General features: G+C 37.3%; 1 protein-coding gene across 10 annotated transcripts in view; it reads left to right on the forward strand.

The window, feature by feature from the left end:
• Arfip1 (ADP ribosylation factor interacting protein 1) overlaps window positions 1-26694 on the forward strand; it is a 116020-nt gene that overhangs the window by 18413 nt on the left and 70913 nt on the right. The window contains exon 1 of one of the 10 annotated variants that reach the window (XM_015484486.2): window positions 20192-20196. The exons of 8 other annotated variants lie outside the window; for them this stretch is intronic. Coding sequence is in view for 1 of the 2 variants with exons in the window: in XM_048813529.1 (XP_048669486.1) it covers window positions 25668-25691 (24 nt within the window). In the remaining variant the exon portion in view is untranslated. Of the gene's footprint in view, window positions 1-20191; window positions 20197-25484; window positions 25692-26694 lie in introns of those variants that run through there. One more of the 10 variants, XM_048813529.1, reaches the window with a different exon arrangement.

Below are 26694 nucleotides of genomic sequence, written 5' to 3' on the forward strand. Positions count from 1 at the left end.
TAAGATTTAAGAATGCTTTGTGATTTTTTTCCTATTTGTAATGAAATATTGTCATTTTAGACAACATGTAGATTATTAAGTGAAATAAACCAAGCACAGAACAACAAGTACTGGATAATCTCACTCATATGTAAAATATATAAAAGTTGATCTCATAGAAGTTGAGAGTACAATGTTAGTTACCAGAGACTAGAGGGAATAAGGGAGAGGGAGGGATGGAGAGGTTGCTCAGTGAGTACTAAGACACAGGGAGGTAGGAGTTAGAAGTTCTAGTGTGCTATTATTGCATAGTGGGTTCATTGTGGGTAATAATTATGTACTATATATCTAAAGAATCTAGGAGAAAGGATTTTCAATTTTTTTGCCATAAAATAACAAATGAGGAAATAGATATGTTTAAACTGAGCTTACAATGTATACATGTATTGAAACATCAGGTGGTACTCTATTAATGTGTACAACTTCTTATTTTTATCACTTAAAAAATAAAAAATAAATTCCCCTCTTATTAGTCTGCTGATTTGAATCTGCTTTTCCAAATCTCTGGATCAGATTGCTTACAAATAGAAAGAGAAAGTAGGTTAATTGAGCCATTCACTGAGAGCCTATTGGTTGCCAGGCATTGTAGTAGGTTTTACATTTGTAATCTCAGTGCCTCTATAACACTTTTGGCAGTTGAGGTTTTTCTCCCCATTTTACAGATTAGTTGAGACTGGAAAGGTTAACATAGCTATTAAGGAACCAGAGTTATGACTTGAACCCAAATGAAAGTGAAAAAGATGAATAAATTTAAGAAACTAAGTAGAAAAAAGTTATTTAAAGGTAGAAGCAAGAAATTGGGAAAACAAGCAGGTAAGTATATTTTTAATAACAACAACAAAAGAAAGCAAAGACAGTGTGGCTTGGGATTATAGACTTATTTTATCTGTCCCTCAGTATAGTAACACTAGTATATATAGCAGTTTCTAATACTGAGGAAAAATGTAGGCAAATATTTGCATTCTTTTGTGTAACTCAGAGATTGAAAAAATAAATTGGGTACAGATTCTGCATTCAAGGCTTATGTTGATCAATAGAGGAAATTTATAAATAAATAAAACGCAGAATAATAATGCCTTTTGAGTGATACAGATTATTCACAGGAATATCAACCAGGAATATCAACCAGGAATATCAGCAGTGGTGGCATTATGCTGTCGTAGAGCTCGGGTAGAATTTGAGCATGTGAGTGATAATGCTTATTGCTTGAGCCAAGGCTGAGGGAAGGAAAATTTAGAAACATGTTTGGGAAGAGTGAGTAAGTTTGATTTATCTGATGAAGTATAATCGGAAAGAAGATAGTTCTGGTCTCAGGGAGAATTTTTCATGCTGAGGAGTTAGCTTTTATGTTGTAGACATATGCGTGGGAGACATTTTGAAAACAGACGTGTTATTTTTATTTTTGGTACCAGGGATTGAACCCACGGGCGCCTTACCACTGAGCCACATCCCCAGCTGTTTTCTGGATTTATTTAGAGACAGAGTCTCACTGAGTTGCTTAGAGCTTCACAAAGTTGCTGAGGCTGGCTTTGAACTCGTGATCCTCCTGCCTCAGCCTCCCAAGCTGCTGGGATTACAGATGTGCACCACCATGCCCAGCTGCATGTTATTTTATAATGCAAAGTATTATTTCCTGCTGTAAAACATGTTGGGGAGCTAAAGAGTAATGAAGAGTGCTAATTTACATAGGTGTTCATAGCTGGCCCTTTTGAGATGATGTTTGAACAGATATTTGAATGAGATGAATGTCATCTCCCAGACAGAGGAAATAGCAAGGGCGAAAAAAAGTTTGGTGTGTTAGAGCAACGGTGAAGAGGACGCTGGTTTGGAACCAAGAGTCAGGAAAAGGTATGAGGAATGTGGTTCAAGAGGCAACTAGCAGCTAAGATTGTTGTGTGTGGCATAGAAATGAGAACAACTGGCAGAAGTTGAGAAAATTGAAAGAAGATTTGAATTGCAGTTTGCAGTTAGCAGTAATTGAAAAATAAACACAAGTTCTGGGTTGACACTAAAAAAAAAGAAAAGAAAGAAATATGTGTGACAACCAGCACACTCTTGTACTCCCAGATATTCAGGAGGCTGAAGCAGGAGGATTGTAAGTTCAAAGCCAGCCTGGATAACCTAGTGAGACCTGTCTCAAAATAAAAAATAAAAAGTAAAAAAAAAAAAAAAGGAGGGGGGTGGCTGGGCACAGTGGCGCATGCCTGTAATCCCAGAGGCTCAGGAGGCTAAAGGCAGGAGGATCGTGAGTTCATAAACCAGCCTCAGCAAAAGCGAGGTGCTAAGCACCTCAGTGAGACCCTGTCTCTAAATAAAATACAAAATTGTGCTGGGGATGTGGCTTAGTGGTTGAGTGCCCCTGAGTTCAATCCCCAGTATCTCACCCGCAACAAAAAAAATTAAAAAGGGGGCTGGGTTGTGCCCCTGGGTTCAATCCTGGTAGAAGGAGGGAGGGAGGGATGGAGACATGCAAGAAAAATGAAAAAATTTAAATTTAATGAATTTCCATATACTTATGATCCAGGTTCAATAATTATTTGGATTTTATCACATTTGCTTTATTCCTTTATTAATAGGTTTGAGAGTCATTTGCCTCTTAAAACTATGAAATTGTCAGGACGACATAAAGGGGAAATTGGGATACAACAAGTACATTTATAATCATATTCCAACTCCGTCCTGATTGTAATTTGTTTTAGAAAAGTACAGAGTACCCATGGTGATGGTTATGAGGAACAGCTATGCTGGTTAAGAAAGGAATGCATGTCAAGTATCCCCTTTTTCTGAAATGCTTAGTACCCAGACGTGTTTTGGATTTGGGCTCTTTTTTTTTTCTTCAGATTTTGGAATATTTGCATGTACATAAATGAGTATCTTGGGGATAGGACCCAAATCTAAACACAGAATTCATTCATGTTTCATATACATCTTACATGCATAATCTGAAGTTAGTTTGGTTCAATATTTTACACATGACTGTGACCTGTCACATGAGGTCAAGTGTAGAACTTTCCATTTGTGGTATCATGTCAGAACTCAAAAGATTTCAGATTGGAGCATTTTGGATTGGGAATGCTCAGCCTGTACCAGTGTTGGTGGAACTTATTCCAGTATTTGTCCTGTTGAACTTACGTATAGTAAGTTGTAGCTTCTTTACGTGGTATTTTCATGTTATACAGTAGTTACACATTTGTTTGACAATAGCTATATAATATATAAGCAAGATTAGTATAATATTATTTTATAATGAGGAAAGCGAAAGTTACAGAAGTAATGTGACTTTTGTAAAGTATATAAAGGGGCAGAGCTGGACCTTAAATCATTACTTGTAATAACTCCTTGGCTAGTTCCTGTAACTTTGTGCATAGGCTTATTTACCTAATACTTTTGAACTATGTTGACTTTTTAGTAGATTAGCTGTTTTTTTTTTTTGCACAATTTATTTACTTTTAAAAATTTATTCTGATTTGTTATACATGATGGCAGAATGCACATATAGAGCACAATTTTTCAAGACACTGGTTTCACACCATTCGTGTCTTATACATGTACTTAGGGTGATGATGTCTAACTCATTTCACCATCATTTCTATCCTCTTGCTATCCCTCATTTCTCCTCCCTTCCTTTTGTCCTATCTAAAGTTCCTCCATTCCAAAAGGCTGTATTTTTGCTAATACTGAAGGAAATTTCAAAGACTTTGAATTTTGAATTTAATAGAATTGCTTTCTCTTTTTGTAGGCAAACAAAAATCTGAATAATTTCATCCATCACAGATGGCATTTGTGCTTTTTGATATTGAAACAAAATATGGTCTCAGTTGAGATGCATAATCAGTTCACTAAGTATTGTGGCTTTCATTGTCTGAAGCCATAACTAGAACAATTGGAGTTGAAAATTTGTGGCTTCTTTCTTCTTTCTCTTTCTTCAGTGGGGATCTTTGTTAGGAGTCAAGAAAGCAGTGGGTTTGATTCATATAAATGCCTGAATGTGTGTGTGTGTGTGTGTGTGTGTGTGTGTGTGTGTGTCACATGTAAGTACTCACTAAATGTTACCTCTTATTATTCATGTAGGACTTCTTTTGTAAGAAGGTGCAATATTTTAATTTGTTTAAATTTCTTAACTTTTCTAGGCCTTAGTCACCTCATCTGTAAAATTGGGAAAATTATATTTATCCCACAGAGCAGGTGTGAGGGCTAAATGAAATAATTCATATAATATGTTTAGCACATTGTTTAGCCTATAATAAACATTCAGGAAAGGTCAACCTTTTAATGATTACTGTTAGTATTAGAGAAAGGAACCATAAAGCTATCAAACAAGTTTCATAGTATTCTGATATTCTGAAAAATTGCCACACTATTTCAGAATTATCTAATAATCAAAACTATTCACAAAGATATTAGAAGAACATTTTAAAATTTATCTACTTCTTGTTTGTAAGATTGGTGTCCCAGTCTTATGTTGACAGCAAATGAAATCAGCTTTAGCTCATCCACTGAGAAAAAGGATTACTAAGAGGATAGAAGTGTCATGAGGCTTGAGAAACTAGAATCCTGGCTATACACTAGGAATATTGAGTACTGGTCCATTCAGGACACCATTGCTACCATTAGCTCCAGGTGTAGCAGTTTGTATTGTTTGTACCTCTGTCTCTGGTAGCTGGATGTTGCAATGGCTGAATGAGGTCTTGCTGCAGTTATTGCTTTCCCCAAATTCTTTGCTGTCTCTCTTCTTCTTTTTTTTTTTTTTTACTGGGGATTTAACCCAGGGCTGCTTTACCACTGAGCTATATCTCCAGCTCTGTTTTTTGGGGGGCAGGGGTGGCATTGGGGATTGAATTCAGGGGCACTTAACCACTGAGCAACATCCCCAGCCCTAATTTGTATTTTATAGAGACAGGGTCTCCTTGAGTTGCTTTGTGCCTTGCAGTTGCTAAGGCTGGCTTTGAACTCTTGATCCTCCTGTCTCAGCCTCCTGAGCCACTGGGATTACAGGCCTGCGCCACTGCACCTGGCATCCCCAGCTCTTTCTATTTTTTATTTTGAGACGATTCTCACTAAGTTTCTTAGGGCCAAAGTTGCCAAGGCTGGCTTTGAACTTGGCATTCCTCCTATTTCAGCCTCCCTAGTTGTTTACATTGGGATTACAGGTGTTCGTCACTGTACCCAACCTCATATCTATCCTTGTTATTACCATTAGCATTTTGATGGTGCAAGTGCCTCTGATTGGCAAAGCGTAGATAATAGGGCAGCGCCCTAGAGCTTGGGAAACATTATCATCATCATCAACATCATCATCATCATCATATATGTTCAGCACTTAGTTCTAAATTAAACATTTATTTTATGCTACAACAATGCTATGAGGAAGATACTATTATTGTTTATCTAAGGAAAAAGAGTTCTACGAATCTTGCTTAAGTAAGATTCATAGCTACAAAACAGAGGAGCCATGAATGGAACCCCAAGCAAGGGTCTTTGCAGTTTTCCAGATATTTGTCTTGATAATCTGGTATTTTCAGTTTTATATTATATGAAGCAGGCTCTGCCTTTTTCCAGAGCTCAAAATATGGAGACTTTTCTCAACATTGAGAGAGGGCTGGGACTGGGTAGCCAAAAAGAACAACATAAACTTAGTACTTGGCTGAAGTCTGACTTGGCAAACCAGTTATGCCTCTATTGCTGTTTTAAAAGATCTAAGATGAGTACAGAGGGATTTTTTTCTTCGTGGTTGCATTTCATGCTCTGCTGTTCTTTAGATATTTGCCATTGCTTAGATATTCTTTTGGAGGCAGTACTTACATTTTTAAGATTCTGGGTCAGGCAATATTGTTTGTAAATGACAGGTTGATGCAATCATTTTTGCAATGAGTATTGTCATAATTTATTTTTTGTAGCTGGATGTATTTTGGCAAATGATAGAACTTCTTTTGCTTCTGAGTTGTAGAGCTGCAAGTCAGACCCTCCTTGTAGATTGGCACTGTGATCTGAATCACCCCACCCCACCAGACTGGTGTGGTTGTTCTGTGGGTGGATTTGGGGCTTGCAGGAAAAATCCTTTCCTGTTTGAGGTGATATAATGGAATTTTACCTTTTTTTTCAAAATAAACAGTTAATTGATATAAAATTTATGTAGAATAAAAGCGTACGCATTTTATATGTATAGCCCAATGCATTTTTACAAATGTATAAACTTGGAAACCATAATCATCAAGAGGATACAGATTGTTTGAGACAGGAAGATCGCCAGTTCATAGCCGGCCTCAGGAAAAGCGAGATGCTAAGCAACTCAGAGACCCTGTCTCTAAATAAAATACAAAATAGGGCTGGGGGTGTGGCTTAGTGATTGATTGCCCCTGAGTTCAATCCCCAGTACCCCAAAATAGATAGATAGATAGATACATAGAGATTGTTTCTATCATCTTTAAGTTTCTTGTGCCCCTCCCCTATCACTCCTGTCCCAGGCAACCACTGATCTGTTATGACAGGTTAGCTTAATATGTTCTAATATTCTATATAAATGGAATCAAATAGTCTGTATCCTTTTGTGCCTGCAATATGTTGTGAGATTAAGCAGAGTCCTATGGTGTGTCAATAAGTCTTTCCTTTTTATTGCTGAGGAGTATTCCATTATTGTGGATATGCTGCAGTTTGTTTATTAAACTTTTGGTGGATATTTTATTTTCTAGTTTGGGGTTCCAAGTATTTCTGAGATTCAAAATCATTGTCATTCATACAAGTCAGAACATTAGTTTTAATTTCTTTTTGATCAGTGCTTAGGTGTAGAATAAGTTATATGGTCAAATGTGTATTTACTTGTATAGGAAATTGCTAAACAATTCTTCAAAGTGAAATACATTTTTACATCCCCTCCAGCAATGTAAGTAAGTTCCAGTTACTCTTCACTAACACTTGTTATTACCAGTTATTTTATCTTGAGCCACTATAGTGGTATCTTATTGTAGTTTTTATTATCTTATTCTAATTTGTTATGCGTGACAGCAGAATGCATTACAATTCATATTACACATGTAGAGCACAATTTTTCATATCTCTGGTTGTACACAAAGTAGAATCACACCATTCGTGTCTTCATACATGTATTTAGGGTAATGATGTCCATCTCATTTTACTGTCTTTCCTGCCCCTTGCCCTCTCCTTTCGTCTCCCTCCCTCCCCTTTGCTCTATCTAGAGTTCATCTAATCCTCCTATGCTCCCCCTCCCTACCTCAGTATGTGCCGCAGTCTGGCTGGGCACAAAATCACGAGCCACTCAAGCAGGAACAAACTTTATTTCTGAAATTCCCGCCAATGCTATGCACGCTTCCGGGAAATATGCCGAACCACACACGCCGCGTTCTCCCGGGCCAGACTACACCAACAGGAAAATTCCTCCTCCAGAATTCCCTCCTACCGCACTTCCCCAACCAATGGAGCTCCTGCAAGAACTCCAAAGTAGCAGGCCTAGGCAGACAGCAGGGGTCTAATCTCCAATTGAATGCACATCTTAACATAATCATTATCATCTCAACGGCTTGCTGGCGTCACCTTTCAACCAAAAATGCCATGCATCAATCCTACTTGGCTATGGCTCTCAGCAAGTATGAGTCAGTCACCTTATATCAGAGAAAACATTCGGCATTTGTTTTTTTTGGGATTGGCTAACTTCACTTAGCATTATCTTCTCCAATTCCATCCATTTACTTGCAAATGCCATGATTTTATTCTCTTTTAATGCTGAATAGTATTCCATTGTGTATATATATCACATTTTCATTATCCATTCATCAACTGAAGGGCATCTAGGTTGATTCCACAGTTTAGCTATTGTGAATTATGCTTCTATAAACATTGTCCCTGTAGTATGCTATTTTTAAGTCCTTTAGGTATAGACCGAGGAGTGGGATAGCTGGGTCAAATGGTGGTTTCATTCCCAGTTTTCCAAGGAATCTCCATACTGCTTTCTGTATTGGCTGCACCAATTTGCAGTCCCACCAGCAATGTATGAGTGTACCTTTCTCCCCCACATTCTCACCAACACTTTCGTTGTTTGTCTTCATAATAGCTGCCATTCTGACTGGAGTGAGTGAGAGGAAATCCAGAGTAGTTTTGATTTGCATTTCTCTAATTACTAGAGGTATTGAACATTTTTTTCATGTATTTGTTGATTGTACATCATCTTCTGAGAAGTGTCTGTTCAGTTCCTTGGCCCATTGATTGATTGGGTTATTTGTTTTTTTGGTGTTAAGATTTTTGAGTTCTTTATATATCCTAGAGATTTTTGCTCCCCAATGTAGGTTCTCTATTCATCCATTGATTGTTTCTTTTGCTGAGAAGAACCTTTTTAGTTTGAATCCATCCCATTTATTGATTCTTGATTTTAATTCTTGCGCTATAGGAATCTTATTAAGGAAGTCGGGGCCTAACCTGACGATGGAGATTTGGGCCCAAGTTTTCTTCTGTTAAGTGCAGTGTCTCTGGTTTAATTCCTAGGTCCTTGATCCACTTTGAGCATGGTGAGAGAGAAGGGTTTAATTTCATTTTGTTGCATATGGATTTCCAGTTTTCCCAGCACCCTTTGTTGAAGAGGCTATCTTTTACTCCAGTATGTTTTTTGCACCTTTGTCTAATATAAGATAACTGTAGTTATGTGGGTTTGTCTCTGTGTCCTCTATTCTGTACTATTGGTCTACCAGTCGGTTTTGGTGCCAGTATCATGCTGTTTTTGTTTCTATTGCTCTGTAGTATAATTTAAAGTCTGATATAGTGATGCCACCTGCTTCATTCTTTCTGCTAAGGATTGCTTTAGCTATTCTATGTCTCTTGTTTTTCCAGATGAATTTCATGACTGCCTTTTCTATTTCTATGAGGAATGACATTGGGATTTTGATTGGAATTGCATTAAATCTGTATAGTACTTTCGGTAATATGGTCATTTTGAAAATATTAATTCTGCCTATCCAAGAACAAGGTAGATCTTTCCATCTTCTAAGGTCTTCTTTAATTTCTTTCTTTAGGGTTCTGTAATTTTGATTATATAGATCCTTCAGCTCATTCATTAAGTTGATTCCCAGGTATTTTATTTTATTTAATTATTTAATTATTTTATTTTATTTATTTTGTTTTATTTTATTTGAGGCTATTGTAAATGGGGTAGTTTTCCTCATTTCCCTTTCAGATGATTTGTCATTGATATACAGAAATGCATTTGATTTATGGGTGTTAATTTTATATCCTGCTACTTTGCTGAATTCATTTATTGGTTCTAGAAGATACCTGGTGGAATTTTGGGGGTCTTCTAGGTATAGAATCATATCATCAGCAAACAGTGCTAATATGAGTTCTTCTTTTCCTACCCGTATCCCTTTAATTTTTTTTTGTCTGTCTAATTGCTCTGCCCAGTGTTTCAAGAACTGTGTTAAATAAAAGTGGTGAAATAGGGCATCTCTGTCTTGTTTCAGATTTTGGAGGGAATTCTTTCAATTTTTCTCCATTTAGAATGATGTTAGCCTGGGGTTTAGCATAGATAGCTTTTACCATGTTGAGATATGTTCCTGTTTTCCCTAAATTTTCTAATGTTTTGAACATGAAGGGGTGCTGTATTTTGTTGAATGCTTTTTCTGTATCTATTGAGATGATCATATGGTACTTATCTTTAAATCTATTGATGTGATGAGTTACATTTATTGATTTCCATATGTTAAACCAACCTTGCATCCCTGGTTGAACCCTACTTGATCATGGTGCGCTATCTTTTTGATATGTTTTTGTATTCAATTTGCCAGAATTTTATTGAGAATTTTGCATCTATGTTCATTAGAGATATTGGTCTGAAGTTTTCTTTCTTTAATGTGTCTCTGCCTATCTTTGGAATCAAGGTGATACTGGCCTCATAGAATGAGTTTGAAAGTGCTCCCTGTTTTTCTATTTCACGAAATAATTTGAGGAGTATTGGTATTAGTTCTTCTCTAAAGGTCTTGTAGAACTCAGCTGTGTATCCATCCAGTCCTGGACTTTTCTTGGTTGGTAGACTTCTAATGGCATCTTCTGTTTCATTCCTTTAAATTGATCTGTTTAAATTGTGTATATTATCCTGATTCAATTTGGGCAAATCATTTGACTCTAGAAATTTTTCGATGCCCTCGATATTTTCTATCTTATTTGAGTACAAGTTTTCAAAATAATTTCTAATTATCTTCTGCGTTTCTGTAGTGTCTGTTGTGATATTTCCTTTTTAATCACGTATGTTAGTGAGTTTAGTTTTCTCTCTCCTTCTCTTTGTTAGCACAGCTAAGGGTTTGTCAATTTTATTTATTTTCTCTAAGAACCAACTTTTTGTTTCATCAATTTTTTCAGTTGTTTCTTTTGTTTCAATTTCATCTTTGATTTTAATTATTTCCTGTCTCCTACTAATATGGGGGTTGGTTTGTTCTTTTTCTAGGGCTTTAAGATATAATGTTATGTCATTTATTTGTTGACTTTTTCTTCTTTTAAGGAATGAACTCCATGCAATGAACTTTCCTGTGAGTACTGTCTTTATAGTGTCCCAGAGATTTTGATATGTTGTATCAATGTTCTCATTTATCTCTAAGAATTTTTTAACCGCCTCCTTGATGACTTTTGCAACCCATTGTTCATTTAGTAGCATATTATTTAGACTCTAGTTGTTGGAGTAGCTTTTATTTTTTATTTTATCATTGTTTTCTAGTTTCATTCCATTATGATCTGATAGAATGCAGGGTAGAATCTCTAGTATTTAATATTTGCCAAGAGTTGCTTTGTGGCATAATATATGGTCTATTTTAGAGAAGGATCCATGTGCTGCTGAGAAGAATGTGTTGTTCTTCACTTGTTGAAGGTCAGTTAAGTCTAAGTTATTGATTGTATTATTGAGTTCTATAATTTCTTTGTTCAGCTTTTGTTTGGAAGATCTATCCAGTGGTGAAAAAGGTGTGTTAAAGTCACCGAGAATTATTATGTTGTGGTCTGTTTGACTCTTGAACTTGAGAAGAGTTTGATGAACATAGATGCTCCATTGTTTGGGACATATATGTTTATAATTGTTATGTCTTGTTGGTGTGTGGGTTCCTTTAGCAGTATGTAGTGTCCTTCTTCATCCCTTTTGATTAACTTTGGCTTGAAGTCTACTTTATTTGGTATGAGGATGGAAACCCCTGCTTACTTCCACAGTCCATGTGAGTGATATGATTTTTCCCAACCTTTCACCTTCAGTCTGAGGATGTCTTTTCCTATGAGATGAGTCTCTTGGAGGCAGCATATTGTTGGGTCTTTTTTTTTTTTTTTTTTAATTCAATCTGCTAGCTTATGTTTTTTGATTGGTGATTTAGGCCATTAACATTCAGGGATGTTATTATTGAGACATGATTTGTATTCCCAGCCATTTTTGTTTATTTTTGGTATTTAACTTTACTTGGTTTCTCCTTTGATTATTTTTTCCCTTAGTGTAATAACTCCCCCTGCTGATTTTCATCATTGTTTTTCATTTCCTCTTCATGGAATATTTTGCCAATGATGTTCTGTAGTTCAAGCTTTGTAGTTGTAAATTCTTTTAACTTTTGTTTATCATGGAAGGTTTTTATTTCATCATCAAATCTAAAACTTAATTTTGCTAGATATAAGATTCTTGCTTGGCATCCATTTTCTTTCAGAGCTTAGTATACGTTGTTCCATGATCTCCTGGCTTTGAGAGCTTGGGTTGAAAGATCTGCTGAGATATGAATTGGTCTCCCCATATGTGGTCTGATTCCTCGCTTGTGGCTTTTAAGATTCTATCCTTATTCTGTATGCTAAGGCATTTTCATTATAATGTGCCTTAGTGTAGATCTGTTGTAATTTTGTACATTTGGTGTCCTGTAAGACTCTTGTATTTGATTTTCCAATTCATTCTTCATGCTTGGAAAATTTTCTGATATTATCTCGTTGAAGAGATTGTGCATTCCTTTAGAATCTCTGTGCCTTCCTCTGTCCTAATAACTCTTAGATTTTGTCTTTTGATGCTATCCCATAATTCTTGGATGTTCTGTTCATGGTTTCTTTCTATCTTCAGAGTCTCTCTTTCTTGAAGCAATCTTTTGCTACCTGTATTTTCTCTCTTATCTTGTTGTTGGAGTGATCAGTTTTTGCCTGTATTTGCTTATTTAGGTTATTCTTTATTCACGGAGCATTTTAATTATGAACATTCTGAACTCCTTCTCTGACATTTCATCAACTGTGTTGTCCATAGGTTCTGTTATTATAGTGTCCTGGTTGGTTTGGGGCACTTTTCTCCCTTGTTTTTCATGTTGTCTATGTGTCTTCCTTTCTTGCAGTATGGATCTGAGATGTTACATTTTCTGCCCTATAATCTTGTAGTATCTGTGCAGTTTATCTGTACCTCACTTGATGTTGGGCTTCCAGACCTTGCAGGTGTCCCTTGATATATGCTACTGCAATTAAAGGTGGTGGCGACAATAGGGGAGGTATCTCGAGATAGCAGTGGAGGTGCACCAAGATGGATACAATGTCTTTCAGAGATGGGGCTGAAAGGGTGGGCCTTACACTGACTTTGGGATGCCTGCTCCGGAGATGCAGCTGCTTCTAGGCCCTGTTTTTGTCTAAAGGTGGAGGCTATTTTGCATGGGGAAGGTTATGGTAATGTCTGCAGTGTTCCAAGATGGAAGTGGGATAGGCCTGAGCTCCCAGGTGGGGGGGAAGGGCATGTGTGTGGCGGACTTAGACCTAGCTTGGGCCCTGCACTATTTGGGTTTTCTTGATGTACTTATTTGCCATTTATGTTTTCTTCTGAAAAAAGTTTTGACCATTTTATATTTGAGTTGTCTTAGGTATAGAGTAAGTGTGTGTGTGTGTGTGTGTGTGTGTGTGTGTGTGTAGGTGTGAACTGTTTTATTCCAGTCTGTGAATTTCCTTTTCAATTTTTTTTAATGGTGTCATTTGGAAGTTTTTAGTTTAGTGGGGTTTTTTTTGCTTTGCTTTGTTTTTGGCAGTTGGGAGTTGAACCCAGGGGCATGTTACTGCTGAGCTACATCCCTATCCCTTTTTATTTTACTTTAAAAAGGGTCTTGCTAAGTTGCCCAGGCTGAGCTGTGCTTGGATCCTCAGCCTCTGGATTCTCTTTCCAGTACCCAGCTGGAAAGTTTTAGTTTTCATGCAGTCCAGGTTATCAGTGTTTTTCTTTTATTGTTTTTGCTTTTGTGTCTAAGAAATGTTTCCCTACTCCAAAGACATAACTCAGTACTTGCCCATTCTGTGATAACCACTATTCTGCCTACTATTATAATTAATTACTGGTTTTCCTTCTTTTTTGGTGTGGTGCTGAGGATAGAACCCAAGGCCTTGTGCATGCAAGTCAAGCACTCTACCAGCTGAGCTATATCCCCAGCCCTGTTTTCTTTTTGAATTGAATCATACATTAGTCTTTTGTTCTGGTTTCATATGCAGAGAATTAAGTTTTTTCTCACTGTTCATCCTTAGATTGTTCTATTGTATGACTACGCCACAGTTTACTCAGTGAACATTTGGATTGTCACCAATTTTTGGCTATTATAAATAAAGCTGCTCTGCATACATACCTTTTGATGGACAGATGCACTTATTTTTGTTAGGTGTATTCCTAGGAGCAAAATTGCTGGGATATTGGCTACTCATATATTTAATAATATTGCTCAGTCGTTTTCTAAAGTGATTTTATCAGTATCAGCAATGTATTAGTCTAGTTGTTCCATGTACTTGGTGATACTGGGTTTGTCAGTTCTTTTAATTTGGCCATTCTTCTTCTTTTTTTTTTTTTCTTTTCCCCATTTTTTTGTTTTTCTTTTGCAGTGCTGGGAATTGAACCCAGGGCTCCATGCCTGCTAGGCAAGTACTCTACCACTGGGCTACATCCTCAGCCCTTTTCATTTTATTTTTCTATTTTAAGACAGGGTCTCACTGTATTGTTCAGGCTGGCCTTGAACTTGTGATCTTTCTACCTCAGCCTCCTGAGTCACTGGACAAGCATTTGTCACTACAGCTAACTTAATTTTGGCTATTCTAAAGGGCATATAGTGGTGTATTATTTGTGGTTTTACTCAGCATGCCATGTTGAACTAAATGGCTTTGCAGATACTTCCCAATACTAAAATTTTCTGTTTGTTTTAAAGAGTGGCAAAGGTTATGGTTAAGGACCCGAGTAACATGCTGCACTTTTCAGTAATAGATATTTGTATGGCTGATCTGGCTGTGTTCACCTTCCTCTGCTGTCTAGGGTATGCTTATAGCAGTGCTTTTCACTCAGCTGCACTTTATAATCACGTGGTGAGGTTTTTAAAATAGTTTAAAGCTTGCTGGCCACTCACACAAGGGATGAATGGAGGCCATCATTAAATCATGATCTCTGTGGAGTGGTTAAAAGCTCCCCAGGTAGTTCTGAGATGCAGAAGCTTGAGAATCATTGGCATATCTGAGTGAAACATTCCATTGCCTCTTGAGAACTTGACATACACTTTAGGAATGAAATACCACCATAAAATCACTATTATAAAGTTTGTGCACTGTTAATTTATCCCCAGCTTTGGCTTGTTGAAAGGTTCCCCCGCTTTCACATTTTTGGTTCTCCAATATACAGTATTGTTTCCAAGTCAGTTCTGTGCTCATATTTTTGATTTTGCATCACTCTTCATGTTACAAGGTTAAGTCTGCTTTTAAAGTGCACTCAACTACATATAAATACAATTTGCTGTCTATAAAAATAAGTGCATTTTTTTCTATTAGGGCATACAGCAGCATTCAGTCACATAGAGTAGTTGATCAATTTTGATCTTTTCCTTACACATGACTGGATTTAGAATGTACTTGGAATTAACAGGGCATGAAAGAAGGACATAATTTGGTTGTTGCTTTATAAAATGAAAAGTGAACATGTGTAGTTTTTTAATTAATTTCCAAACAAGTAATATAATCTAGAATGTAAGATCTGTGTATTGGATTTTAAAAGATAATTTCCAAAGATTCATCTGTATAGAATTTCTAACACTTATTTTCTAACTTGGAAGAATTCAGTTGTGGCTAGAACTGGCTTGTAGTGACTTACAAACACTGATTGTTAATTTTCAGGAATTTGTGAGCCAGCTTTTGAACACAGCCATTACTTCTTTTACAAAAGTTTTATAAACTTAGATTAAATATATATATTAAAATAAAAGTAAGACATACTCAAAGTGTACTAGCTTCTTAATATTTTATGGTATCTTCCTGTGCTCCTGAGGTTATTTGTGTCTAATGATAGCTCTGTGGTAAACTACTACATGTTGTGTGACAGTACATCTCTCTCTGCCTCTGGATTCAGTGAGGTCATGTTGGAAGCTTGAAATTGGCCTCAGTATTGACAATGCAGAATATGTGAAAACTAAGATCAGGACTTTTCTTTTCTTTCTTTCTTTCTTTTCTTAATTTGGAGAATCAGTTGTTAACCACTTACTAGCCACTGCCCTGGAAGGATCATTCTTTATTCAGTGGATGCCTACTGTGTGTGTGCTAGCTGCTCTTTATAAATGCTTTGGATACACGTTCACTTAATTTCCTCAAGTGTTATTCGAGATGTATATATTTTAACATACTTATAGATGAGAAAAATCAGATTAAAAAGATCACATTGCAGCTGCTATGTTGTTGAGCTGAGATTTTAACCCATCTTTCATATTCCTAAGACTTTACCCTTCCTGTTATACTGTAGTCTCTCGGAAGAGAGAACATTTATGCTGAGCCTTAAGTTATAGGGAGGATAGATTTTATTAAATCCTTAAGAAGGAAGAATATTTAAAACACTGGGAACAGTTTAGGCAAATGTTTGGAGGTAGAAGAATGTATTTCATATTCCAAAAATAACAATATTCAGGAGTAAAGGATCTGTGGAAAAATAAAGCCTGAATAGTTGATTAGACCCTATTATGAAGGACCTCAAATAACATGAACCTGGGAACAAAAGAGCTTCTATTTTTATCAGATGACATGGAGTTTTTGGTTTTAAGCCCCATCCTGCTAATTTGTATATTGGCTGTTAATTTATTCAGTACTGTAATGGTCATTAAGTAGTGTTTCCTGAAATGGGTCATTCGTTGTAGGGAATCTAAGATAACAAATAGGTAATATAAGAATGTTTGTACATCTTTTGGCAACTGAGTATTCCTATTACCTGCTCTATGGCATAAAATAGTATTGGTTTATCATTTTATTTTTCATTTTCAGAACATTTGTTTCCTATTTAAAGTCACAAATTAGAACAATACGTAATAATTCCACTGCTGTGGTTTTCTCTGCTGTGTTTGCATCATGAAGCTGTTTATCCCCTTGCCCCTGCAACTTTTTTGCAGTGTCCTCTGCTTTTAATGTTCCATAGGATGCTTTTCTTGGGTTCTCCTCTTGCCTTCTATTTCATGCCATCTCCATCCCTTACAGTGATAACTCTCAGGTACCTCTTAGCCTGGGTACTAGACCTGCATTTTGGAACTCCTTGTGTTCTCATGGACTTGGATACTCCACAGACATTCTCAAATTCATGTTATTTACAACTGAACACATTGTCTGTCCTTCTCAAGCCAAATGAACCTTTTACTTTTCCTACTTTGGTGATTGACATGTTCATCTTTCCAGGTGCCCAAGCCACAAATTTGGGGGTGAGAAGGAGGTAGGTCATCCTAGATTCCTTTTTATTTCCCACAGTCTAGTTATCTCTGTCTCTTCTACCTTCTTGGTATCACTTGAATATATGTATTTTTCTATCCCTACACCCTTAGTTCAGATTTTAATTACTTACCTGCGGGAAGCCATCTGTGAAATACGTGATGATCTTCTCTTACATGAAGCCAGGTAGATTTAGGTTTGGCTTTGGGAACTATCCATGACTCTCCCACTGCAGTAGATTGACTAGTGCACATGACCTTTATCTATGCTAGGAAAATCCCTTAGTAGCTCTGGAGATGGGTGTAACCTATTAGGAACTGAACAGCCCATCTTGAACCTTTTTTGGTAAAGATCATTCTATGGAAGGCCTTTGATATTTCCCTATATAAATAAAGCAGACACGGGCTCCATTTTGCCAAAGTCTAGAAGCTCCATCCATCAGATCAGCTTGCTGGTTCTGTCTTGACTTTTGGAATTACTTTCTGTGTTCTGTGGTTTTTTCACTGTTATATTTTTCATAGCTTTTATTTCTCAGCCAGCCCATTTCACCATGGGGAACCCCATTCCAACCGCCTGTGTGGGACGGGGTCGAACTTACCTTGAACTACAAAATATTCTTCTAAACAGGTGTTCTACCACCAGTTTTTTCTCCTTTTAATTTAATCTAACCTTCCACTAGACTATTTGTTTTCTAGACATTTCTACTGCTTTGTCTTTATATCCCTTTTAGGTTTTGTTTCTTTTTTTAAAAAAAATTCCTCTCCTTTTCCCCCCCTCCCATTCTCTTTTCTTACCTTTTTATTTATTATTTGAAAATATTTTAGAATTCCATTTTCATTTTTCTGGCCACTTGGCTGTACTTCTTTACATTATAGTTTTAGTGGTTGCTATAAAGATTGTGGTATATATTCTAAACTCTTCATATTCCACTTATAATTAATAGTGTGTTGCTTAATTTACAATATGAAAGTCTTGCAGGTTTTTAATGTCCATTTTTCCCTTGTTTCTTCCCTCCTTGTTTCTCAATATAGTTGTTATATATAATAAATCTAGGTAAATTATGAGCCCCAGAAGATGTTACAATATCTGTTTCAAGCAGTTATATGGTTTATAAAGAAATTGAGAGAAAAAGGCAAAAAAGAGGAAAAAATTAAAAAATAGTCTTTTGTGTTAACTCATGTCTTGCCCTTTTGGTTCTGCCTTATTCTTTTCTGAAGATCCATGTTTCTGTCTGATTTTATTTCCCTTCAGACTGAAGAACTTCCTTTAGCATTTCTTACAATGCAAATCTGCTACTGAATTATCTAAGTTTTATCTGAAAACATTTTTAATTTCCCTTTCTTCCTTGTTTGATTTTTTTTTTTTTCATTTTCATTTTTTCCCAGTTCTGAGAATTGAAAAAAGGGACACTCTACTTCAGATTGCAGGCTGGGCCATTACACCTGCTTCTCCTTTATTCTTGAAGGGTATTTTTATTGGATATAGTATTCTGGGTGGACAGTTTTTTGTTTTTCATCACTTTAGAAAATGTTCTGTTCTCTTCTGGCTTTTGTAAATTCTGGTGAAAAGTCAGCCATTCATTGTTCCCAGATAATAATGTTTTTCTCTTGCTGCTTTTAAAGTTAGCTTTTTCCCTTTTTTGGCTTTAAATTTATGAATACTCCACAATATTACATATTTTAGTCAACAACAGTGGTCCCATAAGATTATATTGTTAGTGAAAATGTAGCTTAGTTTGTGTTAAGTACACTCTTAACAATGTTGGTAGGACAGAATTGCCTGATTCATTTCTCAGAATGTATCCCCATTATAAGCAGCATATGACTGTCTTTGACTCTGATGTGCCTTGGCACAGACTTCTTTGTTTTTATTTTGCATTGTGTTTTTTTAGCATCTTGTATCTTCCAACTTTTTTTTTTCCAACTTTTTTTTTTGTTTTTTAGTTGTAGTCGAACACAATAGCTTTATTTTATTTGTCTTTATGTGGTGCTGAGGATCGAATCCAGTGCATCGCACATGCTAGGTGAGCACTCTACTGCTGAGCCACAACCCCAGACCCCAACTTTTGTCATCTAATTTTGGGAAATTTTTAGTCATTAGTTCTTCAGATATTTTTCTGTGCCATATACTCCCTACTCCTCTTATATTTCAGTTACACATATGTTGGTCCATTTAATGTCATCTAATAAGTCTCTCAATCTCTTTTTTTCTTCACTCTCCTTTACTCTTTGTTCTTCATGTTAGATAATTTGTTTTGATTTGTCTTTACCCTTTCCTCTGTCATTTCCATTTGGATGTTAAGTCTAGTTATTTTTTTTTTAAATATTCTTAAGTCTTAGGTGGACACAATATCGTTATTTTACATTTATGTGGTGCTAAGGATTGAACCCAGTGCCTCATGCTAGGCGAGCATTCTACCTATTAGCCACAACCCCAGCCCTAGTAATTTTTTTTTTAATTGTATTTTTCAGTTCTAGAATTTCATTTTTTGGGGGAGGGGGTACTAGAAATTGAATTCAAGGACATTTTGCCACATAGCCATATCCCCATCCCTTTTTAAAAATTTATTTATCTTTTGAGACCAGTTCATGAGAAGTTGCTTAGGACTTCTCTAAGTTGCTGAAGCTGGCTTTGATCTTGCATCCTCCTGCCTCAGCCTCCCAAGCTGCTGGGATTATAGGCATGTACCACTGCACATGGCCTGGAATTTTTATTTGGTTCATTTCTATTGGTTATATTTCTGTACTTGAATTTTTTTTCCCTTCAGTGCTTGGGTTTGAACTCAAAGCCTCACACATGGTAGGCAAGTGTTTTACCACTGAGCTATATCCCAGCCCTGAGATATTTTTCCCACTGATATTTTTGTTCATTGAAACTACTTCATTTTATTTGTTGAAAGTAGTTAAAATAGCTTCTTTAAAATCTTTGTTGCTTTCAATGTCTGGTTCATCTCAAAATCAGCCTAGATTGATTTTGTTTTTCTATGTGTTTTATTTTCTTGTCTCATTACATGTCTAGCATTTTTTAATTGTATTCTGAACATTGTGAACATTAATGTGTGGAGATTGTAGATTGGTTGTTTTTCCCAAATGACATTGTTTCCTTTGATTTAGTGGTAATTTTCTTGCCTGGGCTTACATTACAAACTGTTTCTTGATGGCACATCTAGTCTTAGTTCAGATCTTTTCTCATTAGCTGAGGTCATTTTAGTCTGTTCTACCCAGTCAAGTTCAAGGGTTGTCAGAGATGTGGGTAGGCAGTTTGGGCTCCTCAGAATTCTCTTTTCCCTTCACTTTTCCTTGACTTTAACTTTTCCTCAGATTCCCCAGTAGGAAGACTTCTGCTAATTCTTTTTACTTCCTGACTGTTGCTGGGTGTACAGCAGAGTATTTAGCTTTAGACTAAAAGCCAAGAGGATTGAAACTGACTCTCATAGCCCCCTGTCTCCCTCCTCCAAGTGAGCATGCACTTCCCACCAGAGTTGCTGCTTTCCTTTACCTTTTAGTACCTTAAAGCAATTGTTTTTAAAAGTATGTGAAGTTTGTATTTTTTTTTTTTTTTTTTGGTTTGGGTTTTGTTTTTTTGCAGGGTGGGGAGATTTAGTAGTATCTTGGTCCATTAGTGTGCAACAGAAACCTTTTTTTAAAACCTGTCCTCAGAAACTTCCTGTTAAGGTTTTTCTCCTAACTTTGGAGGGTTTCCTCCTAAGATTCCTTTGCTAAATCCTCCTCATTTCCCCATTTCTTAGGGCTTGAAGTATCCCAGAGCTCAGTCTTCAGATCCCCTTTCTACCTATATCAATTCTTCAAGGCAAGGGTCAGGCCAAAGACATGCTAGTCCATTTACATATTGTCTACAGTTGCTTTTGGACTACAACAGCAAAATCGAGTAGAATTTTGCAACAGAGAATCTTTGGTACATAGAGCCTACGATATTTACTCCTTGATCTTTCATAGAGAAAGCATGTTGACTTCTTGGTCTAGGTGATCTCGTCCAGTCAGAGATTTAAATGCCATTTATACACTGTTGTCTTTTACATTTCTTTTTCCCAGCTTCAAGCTTTTTTTTTCTCCCCCCGCCTGGGATTTTATGTGCAATAGCTTACTTACCTTTTCCACTTTAATGTACAGTAGGCTTATAAACCTTAGTAAGTTCTGAACTAAATCCTTGATATTTTCCCTATATTGTGCTCCTCCATCAGTCTTACCTGGGTCTGTTGATGGCAATTCCGTCTTTTTCAGCTCAGACCCCTAGAGTTATTCTTGGCCTTATTTTGTTTTGTTTTTAAGAGAGAGATTTCACATCTCTTTTAAGGAGTTCCTATTGGCTCTAGGCTCGGCATGCATCTGGAATCAGATCAGTCTGTGTATCTCCAGCCACTGTCACTCTACTCCAGTAGAATCATTTACCTAGATTACTCCAATAGCTTCCTAATTGCTGTCCTTCCTTCTGCCTTTGTTCAACTGTTGTTTAACACAGGAGCAAAAGTACAGTCCTTTTGAAACACAAATCAGATTGTTTTATTCTACTATTCAGAACACTTAGATGGCTTCTCATTTCACTCAGAATAAAATCCACAGTTCTTCTGATGGTCTCTAAACCCACAGTATTCTTCCTACTGACTGTCTCTGACATTTGATACTATTCTTCCCCTCAAACCAAACAGCTTTCTTGTCTTTCCATGAAAGGCTGAGCATGATCCCATCTCTTGGTATTTGTACCCACTATTCCCTCTGCATGGAGTGCTGTATTCCTACATGCCTTTATGACTCACTCCGCCACTTTATTCAGGTCTCACAAAGTATAATACCACTTCTGAGATTTTCCTTGATCACCCTATCAAGAGCAAGTATGAGCATGTGTATATGTGCTTCTATCTGTGTATATGTATGTACACATATCTGTATGCACACACATCCATTAACATTTTTGACTGATGTATATGCTTGTTTGTTTCCCCAAATACAATTTTTATTGGGTGGAAGGGTGGTACTGGGGATTGAACCCTGGGGCACTTTACCACTGAGCCATATCCCAGCCGTTTTTATTTTTTATGTTTCAGACACAATTTTATTAAGTTGCTTAGGGCCTCTCTGAGTTGCTGAGGCTGGCCTCAAACTTGTGATCCTCCTGCTTCAGCCTCCCAGGTTGCTGGGATTACAGGTGTGCATCACCATGCCCAGTCCCAAATAGGATTTAAGCTTTATGAGTATAGGGGGGGTTTTGTTCATTTTGATCATCATTGTCCTGTGAGTCTGAATTCTGCCTAGCACATTATAGAGCACAAGAAATTAGTTGAATAGATTTATGAATGCTAATTCACCGTTCTAATCAAGTTACTTAAAAATTTCCAGGATACACAGTTTCAAAATTTTTTTAAAAAGAAAAAATAAAATTCCAGAGTACACTGGACTGTTTCCACTCTGCTCCCTCTCTTCATTCCTTCTGTTGAGTCTCTCCTTCACTGCAGTACTGTCAGCCTATCACTTTCAGCTTGAATGTCACCTCTGATTAGTTTCCCTCTTACTGATTAACACATTGTTAATATAAATGCTTTCCTCTCAGTGCTCACCATACTGTATTATAATTATTTTTTACCTGCCCAAACTTTAAGTTCCCTGAAGGGAGAGAACTGATTTATATTTCTATTATATCCTCTGCACATTGTCTAGAAGGTAGTAAGCACATAGTGAAATACCAACTGTTTTTAGAAGGATGAAAGAAAATAATTTTGCAGTTTGAAAAAGTGATGATAACTTGATAGCTTGATCTCTTTCTGATTGGAATAGAGACCAAATACTGGTGTCATTTCCTTCTCCTTCTCCCTCTCTCTCTTTTTATAAAGAAACACATGTATTTCTACTGGCTGGTACACTTACAAATCACACAAAGATACATAAAGACTTGAAAATGAAATCAATCAAATTTTTATCAAAGTATGACAAGAAATCTTTTATGCAAAAAATAAAAATTGATGCAGAAATAACCCTCAACTTTTCTAATATCTTAAAAATCACATTAATTCTATAATAGACTATTTCTAAATATAGAATTTTAATTGTTCCTTGCCCATTTCTGTCATGCTTACAATAAAAAGTGCTCTAAGTATAATTAATGGAATTATTACATTTAAAACTTTTTCTTCATATAAAAGATAACAATCAGATCATACATTAATTTTCTACTTTATATTGTACTAAAATTACATTAAAGAACTACTTGATGTATCATCATGACATAATACCTTAGGCACATTCTTTGATATTCACATCTACCTTAATGTATATGTCACAGTCTACTTAAATAAATTTTCTAGTAGATATCAAATGATCTAATACCGTAGCACTACTCTTTTTAAGAGCAAATATTGAGGTTTTATTATGACTGCCTTTGGGAAATACACTGAATTTTAAAAACAAGTAAATCACTCATGGTACCTGACGTTGATTCTTCATTTTTTTTTTGAGAGTCCCTCCTCCCCCCTGCCTTTGGATGTATTGGGAATTGACCCCAGGGATGCTCTATCACTGAGCCATATCCCCAGACTTGTTTTTGCTATTTAGAGATAGGTTCTCCCTAAGTTACAAGGGCTGGCCTCAAACTTGCCATCCTCCTGCCTCAGCCTCTGGAGCCACTGGGATTATAGACATGTGCCAACACACCCAACTTGAGTCTCTACCTACCCAATGATGCTTAATGACTGAGCCACATCTCTAGACCTTTTAATTTTTTATTTTGAGACAGGGTCTTGCTAAGTTGCTTAGGGCCTTACTAAGTTGCTGAGGCTGGCTTTGAATTTGTGATCCTCCCATCTCAGCCTCAGGAGCTACTAGGATTACAGTCGTGAGTCACCGCACCTGGTGAGTCTCTACTTTTAAATACAACATTTATTTTACTACAAAATGAAGAAAAAATAAAAAATGTTCTTTTATCCAGTGAAGAAGAATTATGAGAAGAGAAATAATACCACTTCAATGCTGGTTATATTTTATAGAACTTAAAAATTCAGTTTTTATTGTTCTGCTGTTGTTATGTTTGTATGTGAGGTGTCCCCCAAAAGCTCACATGTGAGACCATGCAAGAAAGTTCAGAGAAGAAATGATTGGGTTGTTAGAGTCTTAACCCAATCAGGGAATTAATCCCCTAGTAGGGATTAATTCAGTGGTAACTGAAGTGGTGGGGTGTGGCTGGAGGGGGTGGGAACTGGGGGCATGGCTTTGGGGTATATATTTTGTATCTGGCCAGTGCAGTCTCCCTCTGCTTTCTGATCATCATGTGAACTGGTTCTCTCTGCCACACTCTTCCACCATGATGTCCTGCCTCACCTTGAGCCCCAAGGAATGGAGCCAACCTTCCATGGACTAAAACCTCTGAAATCGTGAGCCTTTGAATAAACTTATCCTCCTCTACAATTGTTCTGGTCAGGTCTTTTAGTCGCAGCAGCGAAATAGATCACCAAAATAGCTATAGCTTTTTATTTAATAATATAAACAAAATGTTGAGAGTCTTACAAGATGATGACTTTGGCTTGGAGTATCATTCAGTGGTCGAGTACATGATCAGCATGTGCAAAGCCTTGGATTAAATCCTCAGCACCCTCCCAAAAAAATTATGATTACAATTAAAAGCTTTGAACCAGGAGGCTGGGAATTTAGCTTAGGGGTGGAACACTTGCCTACCATGTGTGAGGTGCTGGTTTTGACTCTAGCACTGCAAAAAAAAAGAAAAAAAAGTTTGGAACTGGAACAGTATGATAAATCTAATGGCAACCTCTTAAACTCCATTTTAAGTTATCTCTCCTTTCAAATAACACTTTAAAATGTTCTCATATAACCAGATTATGATTAGCTGTCATCAGCTTAGGGATGTTTTTTCAGTGTTCAAAGTTATAATGTTTGGCATCAGAAAGGATATTGGCATCAAAAAAATGTGTTGGAATCACTTTTGATTTGTGAATTAAAAATAAAAAATCTAGAACTAGCGCCAGTGGTTCCTGTGACAGGGTAGATATTCCCCTTCGAGTAATGTTTGCTTCACAATTAAAGTAATATTTTTATTTTTCCCTCAGAGTTTATTAAGGAAAAGAAATTACAAACCACAATTTTTTTTTTTAGTTGAGGTGAAAAAAACTGCTTCATAAGTTCATATGTTGTAAAAGCCACTGCTTGAGAGGGAAGACACCAAATGTACATCTCTTATTTTCAAGGCACAGAAACTTAATTCCAGTAACCACAAGTGTAAGACGCCACACTGCACTACGAATGGAAGACACCACACGACACAAATCACCGGAGAGGTTCCTCTTTATTACAAAAGGCTGTGGGTTTATATAGACCTAAGGAGAGGTGGCAGGGCTGAGGTAGATAACGGGTCACCCGTTTATTGGCAAGCTCTTCCATATGTCAGTTCCGGAGCCCAAGAAGTTAATTCTTATTGGCGCTAAGGTTTCCCACCCGCAGGATTTGAACAGTGGCACTGCCGGGAACGTTTGGTGCCAGTGAAAGAAAAAAGAGGAGAAAGAGGGTCGTTAGGCACCATGTTGGGGTTTTTCTCTGGGGTGCTGCTACAGTTATATGTTTTCCCAACATTCCTCCCTTTTTGTTTTCTTAGGAATTGGGGCGTCATTGGTCAGATCTGGCTGCTTCCGGCTGTGCGGGGGCGGCGTAGGGCCTAGAAGGGGAAGTGGAGGAATGTTCCGGGGGGCAGGTCTGGGGATATCATGGCAACCAGAAATAAAACCCAGTGGCTATAGACAGCTACCTCCGTAGGGGTGAAGTCTATGAAAGTTCCCTGAAACCACAAGTCGTCGATGACATCGAACCAGTCCTGGATGGAGGAGATAGTTGATATCAGCCACTGGTCCTGTAGCAGAGACTCTAGGAAATACTGGAAGTGTTGCCTTGACATGGCGTCACCAGCACCTGAAGAAGATCAGAGCGAACAAAAACAGGATGAAGATAAAAATTAAAGCAAAGGTCAGTTTTTGGCAGAAGTTCCATGTTGGGGGACTGACAGAGAAGAGACCAAGGGCCATGAGGAGGCTTAAAAGGACATAAAGATTCAAGAATCCAGGATGGCAGATTAAGAGGTTCTCCGGGCTTGTTGTCTCCCACTGTCCGTTGTCCATTGCATTCCATCGTGCCTGGTAGTGAGCTTCAGGAATGAGTGAGCTCTTCTCTTGAAGATGTTGGGGGTTCATCGGTCATCAGAGGCTGGTAGGACCTAAGCAGAAGCTGGTTGAAAGTTTGGTTAGAGATCTTCCGTAATTGGCCCTGTAGGAAGCGAAGCAGACAGGGCAGGAACAGACACATCAGGAAAAGGAGACATATGGGCCCTAAAAGAGGCAACAGCCACAATTGGAAGTGGGCTAAAAAGAAGGTGGCAAATGGGTTTTGGTTTGGTGGATTTTTCAAAGACGTAGCCAAGTCAGTGAGCTTGACTACATTAGTTTCCACAAGGCCTGATTCATTGATGTAGTAACAGCATTCTTCCCTCAAGAAGAGACAGGTTCCACCTTTTTCTGCTGTGAGTAAGTCTATAGATCGTCGATTTGAAGAGTAACTTGAGCCAAGGATGTGACCTGCCTTTGTAAAGATGCTAGAGATTCTGCCATAGAAGTGAGCACTTATTCAAGTTTAGAACTTAAGTCCTGTACAGCCCATAAGGAGTGTCCTAGAGCTCCACCAGAAATTCCTGCTCCTGCCGTAGATGCAGCCAGTGAGAGACCCACCAGTATTGGAAGGAAAGCAGCCCACTTATTCTGCACTGGGGGAGACAAGAGGGCCTGCACTTCAGCTGGGCTATAGAGAGTCAATTGCGGGACAAGCGTCACCAGTATACATGGGGTAGAGGTGTTGGTGAATAAGATAGTGATGATAGAACCATTACACCAGAAGAATGAGCCAAGTGGTGCATAGAGGGTGAAGTTAAAGGTGATGTTAGAGTGGCAAAACTTTGACTGGGAGACACCCAAGCCCA

Source organism: Marmota marmota, unplaced genomic scaffold (assembly GCF_001458135.2).
Source record: "Marmota marmota marmota unplaced genomic scaffold, marMar, whole genome shotgun sequence".
In the NCBI taxonomy this organism is placed as follows: Eukaryota; Metazoa; Chordata; class Mammalia; order Rodentia; family Sciuridae; genus Marmota; species Marmota marmota.